This window comes from Camelus dromedarius, chromosome 16 (genome assembly GCF_036321535.1).
Source record: "Camelus dromedarius isolate mCamDro1 chromosome 16, mCamDro1.pat, whole genome shotgun sequence".
Classification (NCBI taxonomy): Eukaryota; Metazoa; Chordata; class Mammalia; order Artiodactyla; family Camelidae; genus Camelus; species Camelus dromedarius.
Genome location: NC_087451.1, coordinates 24,878,731 through 24,891,806, shown reverse-complemented (window position 1 = coordinate 24,891,806; position 13,076 = coordinate 24,878,731). Strand labels below are relative to the sequence as shown.

General features: G+C 58.7%; 1 protein-coding gene across 2 annotated transcripts in view; it reads left to right on the top strand.

Moving 5' to 3' along the window:
• Positions 1-3,619: 3,619 nt before the first annotated feature.
• Positions 3,620-13,076, top strand: part of ADORA2B (adenosine A2b receptor) — a 20,559-nt gene continuing 11,102 nt past the window's right edge. The window contains exon 1 of one of the 2 annotated variants that reach the window (XM_064495316.1): positions 3,620-3,684. In XM_064495316.1, coding sequence (XP_064351386.1) covers positions 3,644-3,684 — 41 coding nt within the window. In that variant the 5' untranslated portion in view covers positions 3,620-3,643. Of the gene's footprint in view, positions 3,685-4,926; positions 5,226-13,076 lie in introns of those variants that run through there. The other variant, XM_031469465.2, reaches the window with a different exon arrangement.

Genomic DNA, 13,076 nt, shown 5'->3' with positions numbered 1-13,076 from the left:
TTGAGAGTTTTTGCATCTACATTCATAAGGAATACCTGTAGTTTTCTTGTTTTGTCTTTCCCTGGTTTTGGTATCAGGATAATATTGGCCTCATAGAATGGTGTGGGACATGTTCCCTCCCCTCTCTTGTGAAACTCTTTCACAAGAGTTTGTGAGGACTGGGGTTCATTCTCCTATGCATGTTCTGTAAAACTCACCAGTGAAGCCATCTGGCCCTGGAGCTTTCCATGTGCAAAGTTTTTGATTCCTTAATCTCTCTGTTTCTTAAAGATTGGTTCATAATGTTTCTCTCTTCCTGAGCCAGTTTTGGTGGTTTGCATTTTTCTAGGAATTTGCCCGTTTCGTGTAGATGATCTTACTTGTTGGCGTACAGCTTTTCATAGTATTCCGGGGTGTTCCTTCTTACTTTTGTGTACTTAGTAGTAATTCCTCTTTTTCATTCCCAATTTGAGTAGATTGTCCCCTCTCCCCACCTCTTTTTGATCAGTCAGCTAAAGATTTGTTAGTTTTATGATCTTTTCCAAAAAGCAAATTTTGGCCTTGTTGAGTTTCTCTATTTTTTTCTCTTCTTTATTTCATTTGTTGTCCACTCTAGTCTATTCCTTCCTTCCTTCTGCTCACATTAGGCTTCGTTTGCTTTTTTTCTTTTTCTTTTTTTAGCTTCTTAAGGTGGAAGCTTTGGTTATTGATTTGAGGTCTTTCTTCCTTTTTAATGTAGGCATTTATAGCTGTAAACTCTTCCCTAAACACTATTGTCATTGTATCCCATATATTTTGGTATGTTGGTATGTTGTATTTTTGGTATGTTGTATTTTTGCTTGTTTAAAACATCTCAAGATACTTTCTTACTTCCTTTATGATTTCTGCTTTGACCCTTTGATTATTTATGAGTATGTTTGTTACTTAATTTCCAAATACTTGTGAATTTTTCAAATATCTGTTTATTATTGATTTCTAATTGTAGTCCACTTTGGTTGTACGACATACTTTGTATTTCAATCGTTTTAAGTCAATGGACGCTTGTTTTATGGCCTACCATGTTGTCTGCCTTGAGGAATGTCACATGTGCCCTCAAGAAAAATGTGTGTTCTGCTGTTGCTGGGTAGAGGTTCTGCAGTGTCCTTCAGGTATAGTTGTTCACAGTGTCATTCAGGCCTTCTGTTTCCGTAGAGATCTTCTGTCTAGTTGTCTAGTCGTCCTAGCCGTTACTGAAACTGGAGTAGTGAAGTCTGCAACTATTACATTGAACAGTCTCTTTCTCCTTTCGTTTCTGACAACTTTTGCTTTATGTATTCTGCGGCTCCATTATTAGGTGAATATATATTTATAATGGATTGACTCTCTTATCAGTATAAAATATTCTTAGCTGTCTCTAGTAACAACTTCTTTCTGAAAGTCTATTTTGTGTGATAATACTGTGGCCACTCCAGTTCTCTTTTGTTTACTCTTTGCTTGGTAAATCTTTTTTCATCCTTTTCTTTCAATATCTTTGTGTTTTTGAATCTAAAGTGTGTCTCTGGTACACAGTATATGTTTCAATCTAGTTTCTAAAATCCATTCTACCATTATCTGCCTTTTAATTAGAATGTTTAATCCATTACATTTGATGGTATACTGATAAGGCAGGATTTGCATCTACCACTTTGCTGTTTGCTTTATCTCTTACACCTTTTTTGTTCCTCTGTTCCTCCACTACTACCTTCTTTTTTGTTAAGTGAATTTTTTCTAGTGTGCCATTTTAAATTCCCTTATCATTTGGATAAGGACTTTGCCCCCATGATAAACAACAGGGAGGCTGTCCCCTTCTGCTTTCAATGTGGTTGCATGAGCAGGTGATGTGTGCAGCTGTGGCAGCCTTTTTGTGACCATGAAGCAATAAGTTTAGGATAAAAGATGGCAGAGCCCAAAGAGAGAGCGCCTGGGTCTTTGATGACATTCTGAGTGCTGCACCTACTCTGGGACCACCTGGATGCCACCTGGATTCTGCTCTGGCAGCACGGCAGGATGCAGCAGGGGTGGGAGGTGGGAGGTTGGGACCAGCCATCTGGAATCGGGCCACAGAGGGTCAACTGGTTCACAGTTGAATGTACCCTTCCACTTTCAACAATTAGGACCTGCTCAGGGTTCTATGGCTCTAATCCTAATCTATTCAAATGCTTCCATCACTGCAATAGTTTTCAAGAAGACTGGATCCTACAGGTGATCCCATGGCAGGTGGCTCCTCCTGCCCCTTTTCAGCCTGACCCCTGCTCAGGTAGGTATTTGGTTCCGTCTTATACACAAGAAACGGGGACTCAGAAAGATCAGTTACCTTGTCCAGGCCAACCTCAGAGTCGAGGCTCAACCCAGTGTTCTCTGCTGCTGAGACTGGGCTCTGTTGGCTGCGCTCACCTTGCTTTCAAGACCAAACCTCCTGGTCCTCCAGACTCCACCCTCCCTTCTTCATTTCCTCAGCAATAACTGTCTGCTGTCAATACTGCCACCCCCGTGGGCCCCATGAGTCCAGTTCAGATCCCCAGCATGAGTTCCAGACTGGGGCTGACAAGAGTTGCGATAACTCAGTCGTTTCATGTCGACTTGATGGAGAGGGGACGGTGGGAAGGGTGCTGTGCTGGGGGGTGGCAGTGGGAGGGGACAGAGAGGAGGAGGCTCTGCTGGCGGTGTTGGGGGGTGGATACCAGTCACGTTGAACTCAGTGCGCGGCGGGGAGGGCACAGCCTGGCACGGGGGACCCTTCCTGCTCAGGCGATTTGGGGAAGATTTCTTGAAGGAGGTTGGGCTCTGGGAAGGGGACCCGGGGATTCCAGGTACAACAGGTGCTGGAGCTGTGCCCAGAGGCCCCAGGGCATGCAGGAAGCCCTCATAGCGGTGGCTGGACACACAGCTCCAGCAGGACACCCAACCTGGCAACTGAATCCTTCCCTGGTCGGGCCATCCTGTCTCTCCTCTCCTGGGCATGGCTGTCCCTGAGCTGGCCCCTTGCTGCCACCTCTGCCTGGCACGGCTGCCCACCTCGTGCCCCCCCATCGCCCAGTTTTGCCCAGGAAGCCTCCCGAACTCTCTCCCCTCCCCCCACCCCAAGGAAGTGCACTTGGACAAGTCCTTTGATCTCTCCGGCATTCCACTGTGTCCTCTGCGAGGAACAGTAGTTTGCGTCCAGTGCCATGGGCGTGGGTGGCAGAGATCATGACACCTGAGCTTAGCCAGGGCGTGGAATTCCTTTCAACAAAAAGGTCAAGTTTCTCATCACAGAAGTAACAAAACCACGTGGAAAATAGAGAAGGTCCCTTGTCGTCGCCTCCCACAGCCGGGACATCCAGTGTGAGTGCTTCTGCTGACACACAGGCAGGTGACACAGGTCACGCCTGTCGGGTGGAGGCTGAGGGGCTCTGTTGTTACTGCAGCTTCACACACCATTCCACCCATTCATTCCCAGTGTTTGACTTTGTTGCTGTTTGGTATATCCGCAGAGCTAGGCAGCCCTCCCTGCATTTAGAAAATCTTCATCACCCCAAAAGGAAGCCCTCTGCCCTTTAGCAGTCACCTCCATGTCCGACTGTTTGCTTAACAGTATTTTACAAGCATCTTTTCCTGTTGCCTAACACTCTCTTTAAGCACCTTGTCTGGTGGCTGCCAGCAAAGGATGTGGGGTGAGGGACTGGCACGGCCAATGTATTCTTGGATGTGAGTGTCGGGTGCAAAGCCTCATGGAGCAGTGTCTGGTGTCGGGTCCTGGGGCAGAGATGAGGGAGGGATGGTGGGTGCCAGCGGGGGTCAGGGACCAGCTGGGGCGACTTTGTCGGGGGAGAGAAGGAAGCTCTGGACGCAGAATCGCAGCACGTAGGGATTTGGCTGTGGGCAAGGACGGAGCGGGGAATCAGCCCACCTCCCAGGGTGGGTGAGGCGGGGCGAGGGGAGTGCTGTAAGGTCAGTAACCGAGTCCCAGAGTGGGGGAGGCGGGGAACGGGTCTGGACAGAGCTGAAGATGAGCTTGGTTTTGGACCTGCTGGCTCGGGGCCGGGCTCTCCGGGCGGATGTGCAGGCAGGGAACGCAGAAGGCACTGGGGCTGAAGGGGAAAGATTTTGGAGTTCAGGTTGAGGCACGTGTGAGGACTGGGGAGCCGGAGCCGACCCGGGGTGGGCGTGAAGGGGAGCAGGGGGCTGAGGAGCACAGGTGTTGGGGGCTAGGGGACGAGCGAGGAAGTGAGGACGTGGGGCAGGCAGATCGGCGAGTAGGGGGCTGAGCCGGCGGCGGGGAGGCCGGCGCGGGTGCAGGGATGAGGGCGCGGCACGGCGCGATCCCGAGGTGGTCTGGCCGTCGGGTGCCCGGCCCGAGGAACGGGCGAGGTCGGAACGAGTGGCCCGAGGCGGCCGCGAGTTCGGGCTCCTCGCTGCCTCCTCGCGGCACCCGGTCCTCTGCAGGCGAGCCCTGCTGGTCCAGCGCGGTCCACGGGGTCCGGTGGGGGAGCCCGCAAGGCTGCAGGTCGGCGCCCCGCGGTGTGGGTTCTGAGCCCCAGGGGCTCGCGGGGACGGGCGGGCTCCCCGGCAGGTCCGATCCCGACCCGCGCCCCAGCTCCCGGCCGCAGGACGGGGCGAGCGCTCGGACAGCGAGTTGGGCGCGAGAAGCGCCGGAGACCGCGACCCGGCCGGGGGGACGCTACGGGGACGCTACGGCCCGATCCCGCGCCGCCGAGAGCCGCCGAGCCCGCGGCGGCTGGGCGGAGGGGGCGGCGCCGCGGGCGGACGCGGGCGGGCACAGCCAATGCGCGCCGCCCCCGCGCCGCGCCGCCCCGCCCGGCAGCCCGGCCGCCCGGCCGAGCGCGAGTCCCGGGCTCAGACGCGGCGGGAGACGCGCGGTCCGGGCGCTCCGGCCAGCCCGGCGGGGCCGAGCCCAAGCTGGAGGCGCAGGACGCGCTGTACGTGGCGCTGGAGCTGGCGCTGGCCGCGCTGTCGGTGGCCGGCAACGTGCTTGTGTGCGCGGCGGTGGGCGCCTCGAGCGCGCTGCAGACGCCCACCAACTACTTCCTGGTGTCCCTGGCGGCGGCAGACATGGCCGTGGGGCTGTTCGCCATCCCCTTCGCCGTCACCATCAGCCTGGGCTTCTGCACCGACTTACACAGCTGCCTGTTCCTCGCCTGCTTCGTGCTGGTGCTCACGCAGAGCTCCATCTTCAGCCTCCTGGCCGTGGCTGTCGATAGGTACCTGGCCGTGCGCGTCCCGCTCAGGTGAGGCGCCCTGACCTGCTGCCGCCCCCGGGAACCCTGACCCTCCCGGCGGAGGCGCGGGGCGCGCGAGCTCCCGCCCGCACCTGGACGAGAGGCCTCCCGACCCACGTGCTCCGGGCCAGCCCGACCCTCTCGGCGGCCGGGACGAGCATCTCCTGAAGGGAGCCCCAGGAGGGGCAGCTCTGGGGCTCCGGGATGCAGCTCTGGGCGCCATCCCCGCGGGGCAGCTTCGGGAAAGCGCCGCCGAGCGGACGGAAGGAGGCCAGGCGCACAGGCTGGTGATCGCATCCCCTCCGCTCGGCCAAGCGCTGGGGTTCCGGGCCAGGGAGGCTCTGGGGCAACTTTGGATGCTGGGACCCGCTTGGGCAGAATGACATTACTTTACGCCCAACATCAGGATGTACCTGCCGACCCCGGGGAGGTGCCAGTTAATTTTGGGGAATGCTGCGTGCCTAGTGAGGACTGTAACCACCCCCTTATACTTAAAGAGAGTTAAAGTGCTTCCTGGCTCGCCAGGACCCACAGCCTGAGAGCCTCGTGCGTTGTGTAACGTTTATCCACTGCCAGCCTGTCCCAGCCGGCTGGGAAAGTGCCGCTAGGATTTCAGGAAACTGAAGAACTTGGGGGTCTGCTCTTTCTCCCACACTCAGAATCTGATTTAGGATTCGGGGGGTGGAGCCAGCCAGGGGAGTGGAGCCCCAGTAGTAGCGGAGAACCTGAGAGCTAGAGTATCACTGAGGGCCGATGAGAAGTACTTAACTCTCTCTGGCGCCAGGGCCCCTTGGCTTTTCTGAATTGGGTAAACTTGGGATCTCTTTGGATTTAGAACTGAGACAGGGGAACTGAGTCACAGGAGTAGGAGGGAGAGGAAGGAATTAATCTCCTGAGTGCCAGCTCTGTGAGACGCATTGTATTAAACTTATATCCTTTAACCCTGCAGTAATTCCAAAGGTAGGGACCGTTACCTGCGTCCTGTAGGCGAGGGGCTGGTGGCTCAGGACCTGGCCTCTGGAAGGATGGAGTGGTGTGGGAGCAGGACTTGGACTCAGAGCTGGCCCCGCGTTCCCGCGTGCTGTCAGTGTGCCAGCAGGGCTGTGTGTGGCGTCAGTGTTGGGATGTGGGCAGAAAGTGTGCTGATGTTTCTGGAAGTGGATCCTGCCTGCAGTGAATTGGTTGTAAGGTAAATGTGTCTGAGGCAACTGATGGCAAGAAGGCTCCCAGAGCCCGTCAGCCCAGCTGATGTGTTGAGCCTCGTTCCTGTGGTGTGTGTCCTGGGTCCCAGCGGGAGCAGGACCCCCTGCTCGCAGGCTGTGAGCCTCAGCTGCGTGTCCCAGCCTTTCCTGCTGCCCTTGGCTGGCGACCAGGAGGCCTCCGGCGTCCCATCAGGTGTCACAGGGATTGCCGAGGCCTGGGGTGGCTTGGCACTGTCTCCGTTTCCTGCCTCCTGGTCCTCGTGTTGGTTACTCCATGGCCCCCAGCAGGCAGTCAGCAGCCCTGGCCCAAGTTGCCCAGCAGACAGAAGCCCCGTGGGGTTGCCTGGGCAGAGGTCCAGAGAGACCTCAGCTCAGTGGAATTACTGGAGCAGGAAGTCCCGTAAAAGTTTGACTCTGTTAGTTCTTGTCCTGGTGTGTGCTGGGTGGGGTCCTAAGAAACATGGGTGTGGGTGTGGATGTGTTAAGGGGAAAGAAACCTGAGTCACAGGCCCCTGACTTCTTTGCATTTGCTAAGGGCGGGGGGTGGGGGAGGCGGAGGGCAGGTCCCATCCCTGCCCTCCTGGCCTGCCCCTGGGAGGTCAGAGGCCTGCAAGAGGTGTGTGTGAGCAGCCCCAAGTCCCCATCCCCAGAAGGTACGGCATCTGACAGCCCCCCACCTCGTGCCCCGGCCAAGCCCACCCTCACGGGTGGGAGGGTTCTGGAGCCCGTTGGCAGGCCCTCTTCCCACAGCTGTTTCAGCACTTCCAACCCCATGAGCAGGCTCAGTGCAGATTACAGGACCCCACCAGGCCCTCCTGAATCAGAATCTCTGGAGTGGGGTGTGTGTGGGTCCCAGTATCAGTAGGTAACCAGGGACTTCTGGTCCCACCGAAGTCTGAGGACCTCGGGGAGTCAGGGAACCTGGAGGCGCCCTTCTTTGCTGACCTGGGCCAGGCAGCTCTCACTCAGGTCACGGGTCGGTGGGAGTGAAGTTGGAAGAGTGTCTGGGAGCGGGTGTCTCCCCTATTAAGGCAGCAGTAACCGGGGGAGAGCCAGGGAACAGGGGCCAGGTGCTTAGGCACGCCTCTTAGCTGGGCAAGAACAGTGCTTGGACTTAGCCTCGGTGTTTGTAGTTGCTCCAAGGCTCTGAGTGCAAGGCCACGGAGCCCACAGCCGCACCGGCCACCCAGTTGCCAAGGCAGGGAAGGGTACAGTGCAGGAGGAGAGAGGAGTCGAAGGAGATGCTAAAAAAAAGTCAGAACTTTGGGAGGATGGAGGTGGAGGGGAGGCGTGTCTGCTCCCATCTCCTTGGCCTTAGAGAGGGGTGACCACACAGAAGAAAGACCTCTAACTCAAGTTCAAGTCCGTGCAGCTGGTGATGCTGCCTGGACAGAGGTCCAGTCCCAGTGGTGCCCTGACGCGGGCAGGGAGGGGTGGCCCCCCAGCTGGCGGGGTATGCGGGGTGGGTGTGTCTGCCCACAGCTGCTCACTTCCCCGGCAGGCCACTACCGGCAGGAGCACTTCCTCCTTCCTTCCTAATCTGATCTTGTTCCCTGGGCACCACACCCCGGGCCATGCAGGGGGTGGTGAGGGGGGCTGTGTGGTCGCTTCTGTCCGCCACTCCCCACACAAGACCCTGATCCCCCAGCACTGGGCGCCGAGTGTCTGGTGGAGCCGGAGGCGGCTGTTGGGATGGCTGGATGGTCAGCAGAATGGAGGGTGGGGCATGTCTGTCTGTCTGTCCCCTGTCAGTGGACCCTCTCCCGCTCACCTTCCCGCCCCCTTTGGCAGGTGGAGGCATCTTCCCGGGGCCTCTCAGGTCCTCTCTGGGACGGTGGGACTGGGGACTTCTTAGCAGGACTGCGCCTTGGGTGGCAGGGTGGCCTCTCCTCAGCCCCTCCTAGGTGATGGGACTGCAGGGTGTTGGCAGAGGATTGGGGGTGTTTTTTCCAGAGCTCTTTCTTTCTTAAAATTTGAGCTACCCTTCCCACATGACAAAATGCATCTGTGCTGTTGTTTTGTTTTGACACAAGCTGGGAAAGGAGGTGTCAGCTCTGGGTGCCCCTGCCGCCTCCCCAAGGAGCCCCGCCTGGGGGCCCCCTTCTGGGTCAGTGCCGCTTCCTCTTCCAGATGAACTCATCCATGAGGGTGAATGGTGGCCCAGAAAGCCGTCCACGCTCGAGTCCCCGCCTCACGTGGGAGACAGACGGACATCCCCCCACGGGGATCTCAGGGACAGTGGCTCACCCAGGGTGCTCCGCTGGCCCCAAGGTGCAATCTCGTCTGTGTAAGTAGCTGTGGAGAGGAAGGAGGCGGCGTGTGACGATGAGGCAGAGGCAGGAGGGACGCGGCCACAGCCAGGGGACGCTGGGCGGCCCCAGAAGCTGGAAGGGGACTGGAACTGGTTCTCCCAGAGCCTCGGAGGGAACGCGGGCCTGCCTGTGTTTCGGGCCTCTGGCCTCCAGGACTGGGGGTGCGAGCACTCTGAGCCCGCACTCAAGTGTGTGGCGCCTTGTTCCAGGGGCCTCAGGAAGCCACCGTTCGTATGCCCCTCCCCCAGCACCGGCCCCGTCCTGCGTTTCCTCCCCAGGAAACTCCTCCAACACATCTTCCGGTGTCACTGCCTCCACCTCTGATGTCACCATGGCGCCACTGAACCGCTCCTGTCAGGTCACCCCTGCAAGGCCCCCTTTCGGTAGAATCTCAGGGTCCTTCTTGGGCCTTGTCACACACGTCTTCCAGCAGCTCCCAACCAGGTCCTGCTGGGAGCCCCCAGCCCTCTCCTGCTCCCCTAGAGCCGCTCTCCAGTCTGGGTGTGCCCGGAGGTCCTGGGCCCTCGCTAGGGGTAGAGGCCACCCAGCCGAAGGGTCGTCCAGGAGCACCTGGGAGCCGTAGAGCGGGGAGGAGGTGGGCGTTGGGGAAGGAGGGTCCCCCTGGCCACCTGAGGCCTGCCCTGGGGCCCTGGCCCGGAGCTGGCGCGGTGACCAGAAGCCCCTCTGCAGATGAGTCCGCAGCCTGCGTGCGGGGGAGTGGGCCTGCCGTGGGTCCCCGCCGAGTGGGCGCAGAGCCCTGGAAAGCCCGGGGCTGCCTTTGGTCACTTGGAGAGAGAGCTTTTCACACGGCAGGTGACCTGGGACCCTGTGGGACCCAGCCTCGACCTCACTGTCCTCTCTTGGCCGCGGTCACAGCACAGGTGCAGCCGCGGGGACGGGTGTGAGCAGTGGTGTGCCTGCTGCTCCGGTCCCCAAACCTTGTACCACGGTCGTGGGCGGCCACCACTCGCCCTTTTCTGGGTCTGGGCCCCTATGTGCTCTTCTTATGACAACGATGCCGTGACCTTCCGACTCTGCAGGTGGGGAAAGCAAGGCTCAGAGGGTTGTCTGCCCAGGGGCACACAGCCAGGCCTGGGGAGCCTGTCGTCCCGGGAGCCTTCGTGTGACAGTGGGAGGGAGAGGCTGCCACCTGCGGCCGTCCAGAACGCCCCATGGTGAGTGGTCCCCTCTCGAGCGGACGAGTGAGGACACCAGAGGACCGTGGTCGGGACCGTCCTGGGGCCCCAGGACAGCATGGGGCATCGTGGCCGAGGGAGGAGGCGCGGCTCCTCTGCCCGAGGGCGTGGCTTACAGCTGCTCCGCCCTGGGCATCTCCCCCGCGCCCTCTTTCCTCAGGTGCAGGGACTGAGGCCCCACCTCCCCGGCCCCGCCCTGCGGTCCTTCCCCGCTGGGGAGGCCGTTCACCGTGCTCGCGCAGAGGCTGACAGGCTTAGCGGCGAAGAGGAAGCGTCCCTTCTTTGAAAGAATGAAAGCGGGAACAGACGGCCCGGGCCCGGGCTCGCGGCCGGCGGCTAACCCAGCCGGGGCTGTGGGAGGGGGCAGCGCTGCTTCTGGAAGGCCGGTGCTGGGGTTCCCTGAGGGGCAGCCCCAGGCCGGTTCCAAGGGTCACGCCGCCCTCTGGTGACACCCGGGCTCGAGCCACCATCCTTAAACAGCACCCACTGACCTGCCTCCCCAAGCCCTTCCCGCCCGCTCCTTCCAGCTCTTGCTACATTTTGGTTTTCCTCCTGGGGTTCCTGTTTCAGCCTCTGCATCTGATCCCATCACTTGCAGGCAGTGGCTGTTGTCCATCCAGGAAAACAAGGAAAAGTCGCGCCCTCCCTGTGCCCTCCCTGTGCGGCTGCCGCGGGCTCCCTCCTGCGCCGTCAGGGTCAAGAGTGCCTGCGTTTTATTCTGGAACTGTCGTAAAGTTTCCTGGACGTCTCAGAGCGGAAGCCGAGAAACGGCGTCTGTGGTGTTGGAGCCGTGTGCTTCTCATCGGCCAGGACGCGGAAGTAGGACTCGGGTCACCAAAGCCGTCCTCTCGGGGAGACGGTGCTCCTGGCAGGTCCCGCAGCGGCCCCTGCATCACAGTCTTGGGGCCGCCCTACCGGGTCTCACATTCCCCGTTTCCTTCTTCCGTCCTTCTGGGAGCCCACGTTTGTTTGTTTGTATGTCGGCCTTCGGTGGTTCTTTCAGGACTCGGGCTCTTACGTGCCAGAAGTGTCTAGATTTCTCCCACATGCTCGGTGGTTTGGCTGGACGTGGGCCCAGGAGCCCGACGGCACTTGTGGGAACACCCCGTGTGGCTCGAGAGGTCCGCCGTGGGTGGGGTTCTCCTTCGTAACTCGCATTTCCCCTGGAAGCCGTTGGGGTCACTTGCTTCTGCCTGGCGTCCTGAAATGCCATGAGGTCGGGTCTAAAAGTTGAGTTTCAGCTTTTCCCCTTCATTTGGCGATGGCACCAGGAGGGGAACCTCTCCAGTCTGAAGGCTCAGGTCTGTCTTCAGCTCTGAGATGTTTAAAAATGGTTTTTCTAGAGTATTTCCTCTCCTGGATTGCTTCCTTGTCCCCATCTGCTCTGGCTCTTCCTTCTGGGATGCTCGAGGGGAAGGTGGGTCCCCTCCGTGACTGAGCTCATCTCCCAAACGTTCTCTTACCTGCGAGGTCCCGGCACCTCAGCTTCTCATTCTCCCTGGAAGGGTCCTTGACTTTTTCTTCCCCTTCTTCTTCTTCTTTTTTAATTTTAGCATTTATATTTTCACTTTGGATTTAAGGTTAAATTTTTTTCAGTCGATCTTGAGAACTTTTTGGATTCACATGGTTCGGATTCTTGCTGTGGCAGAGTATACGGATCCAAACCTCTTCCCCGGCCCTGTCCTCCGGCTCTGGGTCAGGCTCCAGCCTGGGGAGAGGGTGGGAGCAGGAGGGGTGCGTGCCCAGCTCTGTGGGAGGTGGGGGACACTGGCTGGGCGGGAGAGGCCACCCGCAGGCCGGCCAGCAGGCAGTTTCCCTTGACCTCTGCTCCGTTCTGGTACCTGCTGTCAGCCAGCCTGTAGCCTCTCTTCCTGGTCATCCCTGTTTCCAGTTTAAGGCTCCAGGCCCCATCCTCGTGATCCTGTCTGCCACCTGGGTTCTAGAAACTCATCAAGGTCTCTGGTTTGCTGGATGTCACCTTCCACTTCCATTTTGGGGATGGTTATGAATTTATTTCCTCTTTTGTTTTTCTACTGTCATCTAAAGGGGATTTTCTGGGAGGTGACAATTGGGTGGGACCTGGAAGTCCAGGGTAGGATTTTAATCAGGGGTTTGCTGTGATCAGGTTTGTATCATAAAACAGCTACTGTGGGGGACAGCAGGGGGGTGGGCTGGAGAGGACAAGATCACGGAGGGTGGCCTGCTGCCATCCAGGCGACGAGGAAGAAGGCATGACTGGGGCAGAGGCTCTGGAGATGCAGGTACAATCGAGAGGTATTTGAGATGCATGAAATCTGAAGTCCTCCCCCAGGGGAGACCAGTGTGCGATGCCAGCCGAGATGTCTGGCCAAGTTCAGAGCAGAGGGGCCACCGGTAAAGCCACGGAGCCAAGCAGAGCCGCGGACACGGGCCCTGGAAGTACAGGCAGCGAGCGAGGACCAGAGCCGGGGCGGGTCAGGGCCAGGCGGGCTGAGCCCAGAGTGTGAGACCCGCAGGCCTCGTCAGCCCGGGCGGTCGGCGGGGGTCTCTGGACCCGTGGACTGAGGGGCGTGCCCGTGGCTGGAGGGCGGGACCGCGGGGACAGGTTCAGGGGACCTGCTGACTCAGTAGGATGCTGGGCTTCAGGGAGAGGAAGAGTGCAGGGTGACCCCAGATTTCTGGGTGGCTGGTGGGGCGCCATCCTGGAGACATGGGGGCTTTGGGACAGCGTTGCCTCAGGTGGAGCTGGGCAGTCCGTGGTGGCGTCTGGGGCCCTGCGTCCTCCACGGTTCTGGCTCTGGACCCCACCGGTCCTGATGCTGCCAGCGCAGCATCGTCTGATCCTCCAGCCCCTGGGCTGTTCAGCATAGACCAGCTCCTCGCCCGCTCTCAGCCCCCCTTCTCCGGTTTACTGCCTGGTTTGTCCAGCCCTGCCCCCACAAACTTCCCAGAGCAGCTTTCTGTATGACGTCTTGCTTTCCAGCGCTGACTCCAACACCAGCGTGTGCAGACAGTGAAGCTCTGTGGAAAGGCATCGCAGAGCACGTCCTGTCAGCAGCACTTCCTGAACCCTCCAGCAGCCACTTCTCTGGGCTCCCATCTCCACTCCCCCGCCACATCCGCTGCTCCAGGACCCGGGCTCTCAGCCTCCCTCCTGCCCTTCAGCCACCC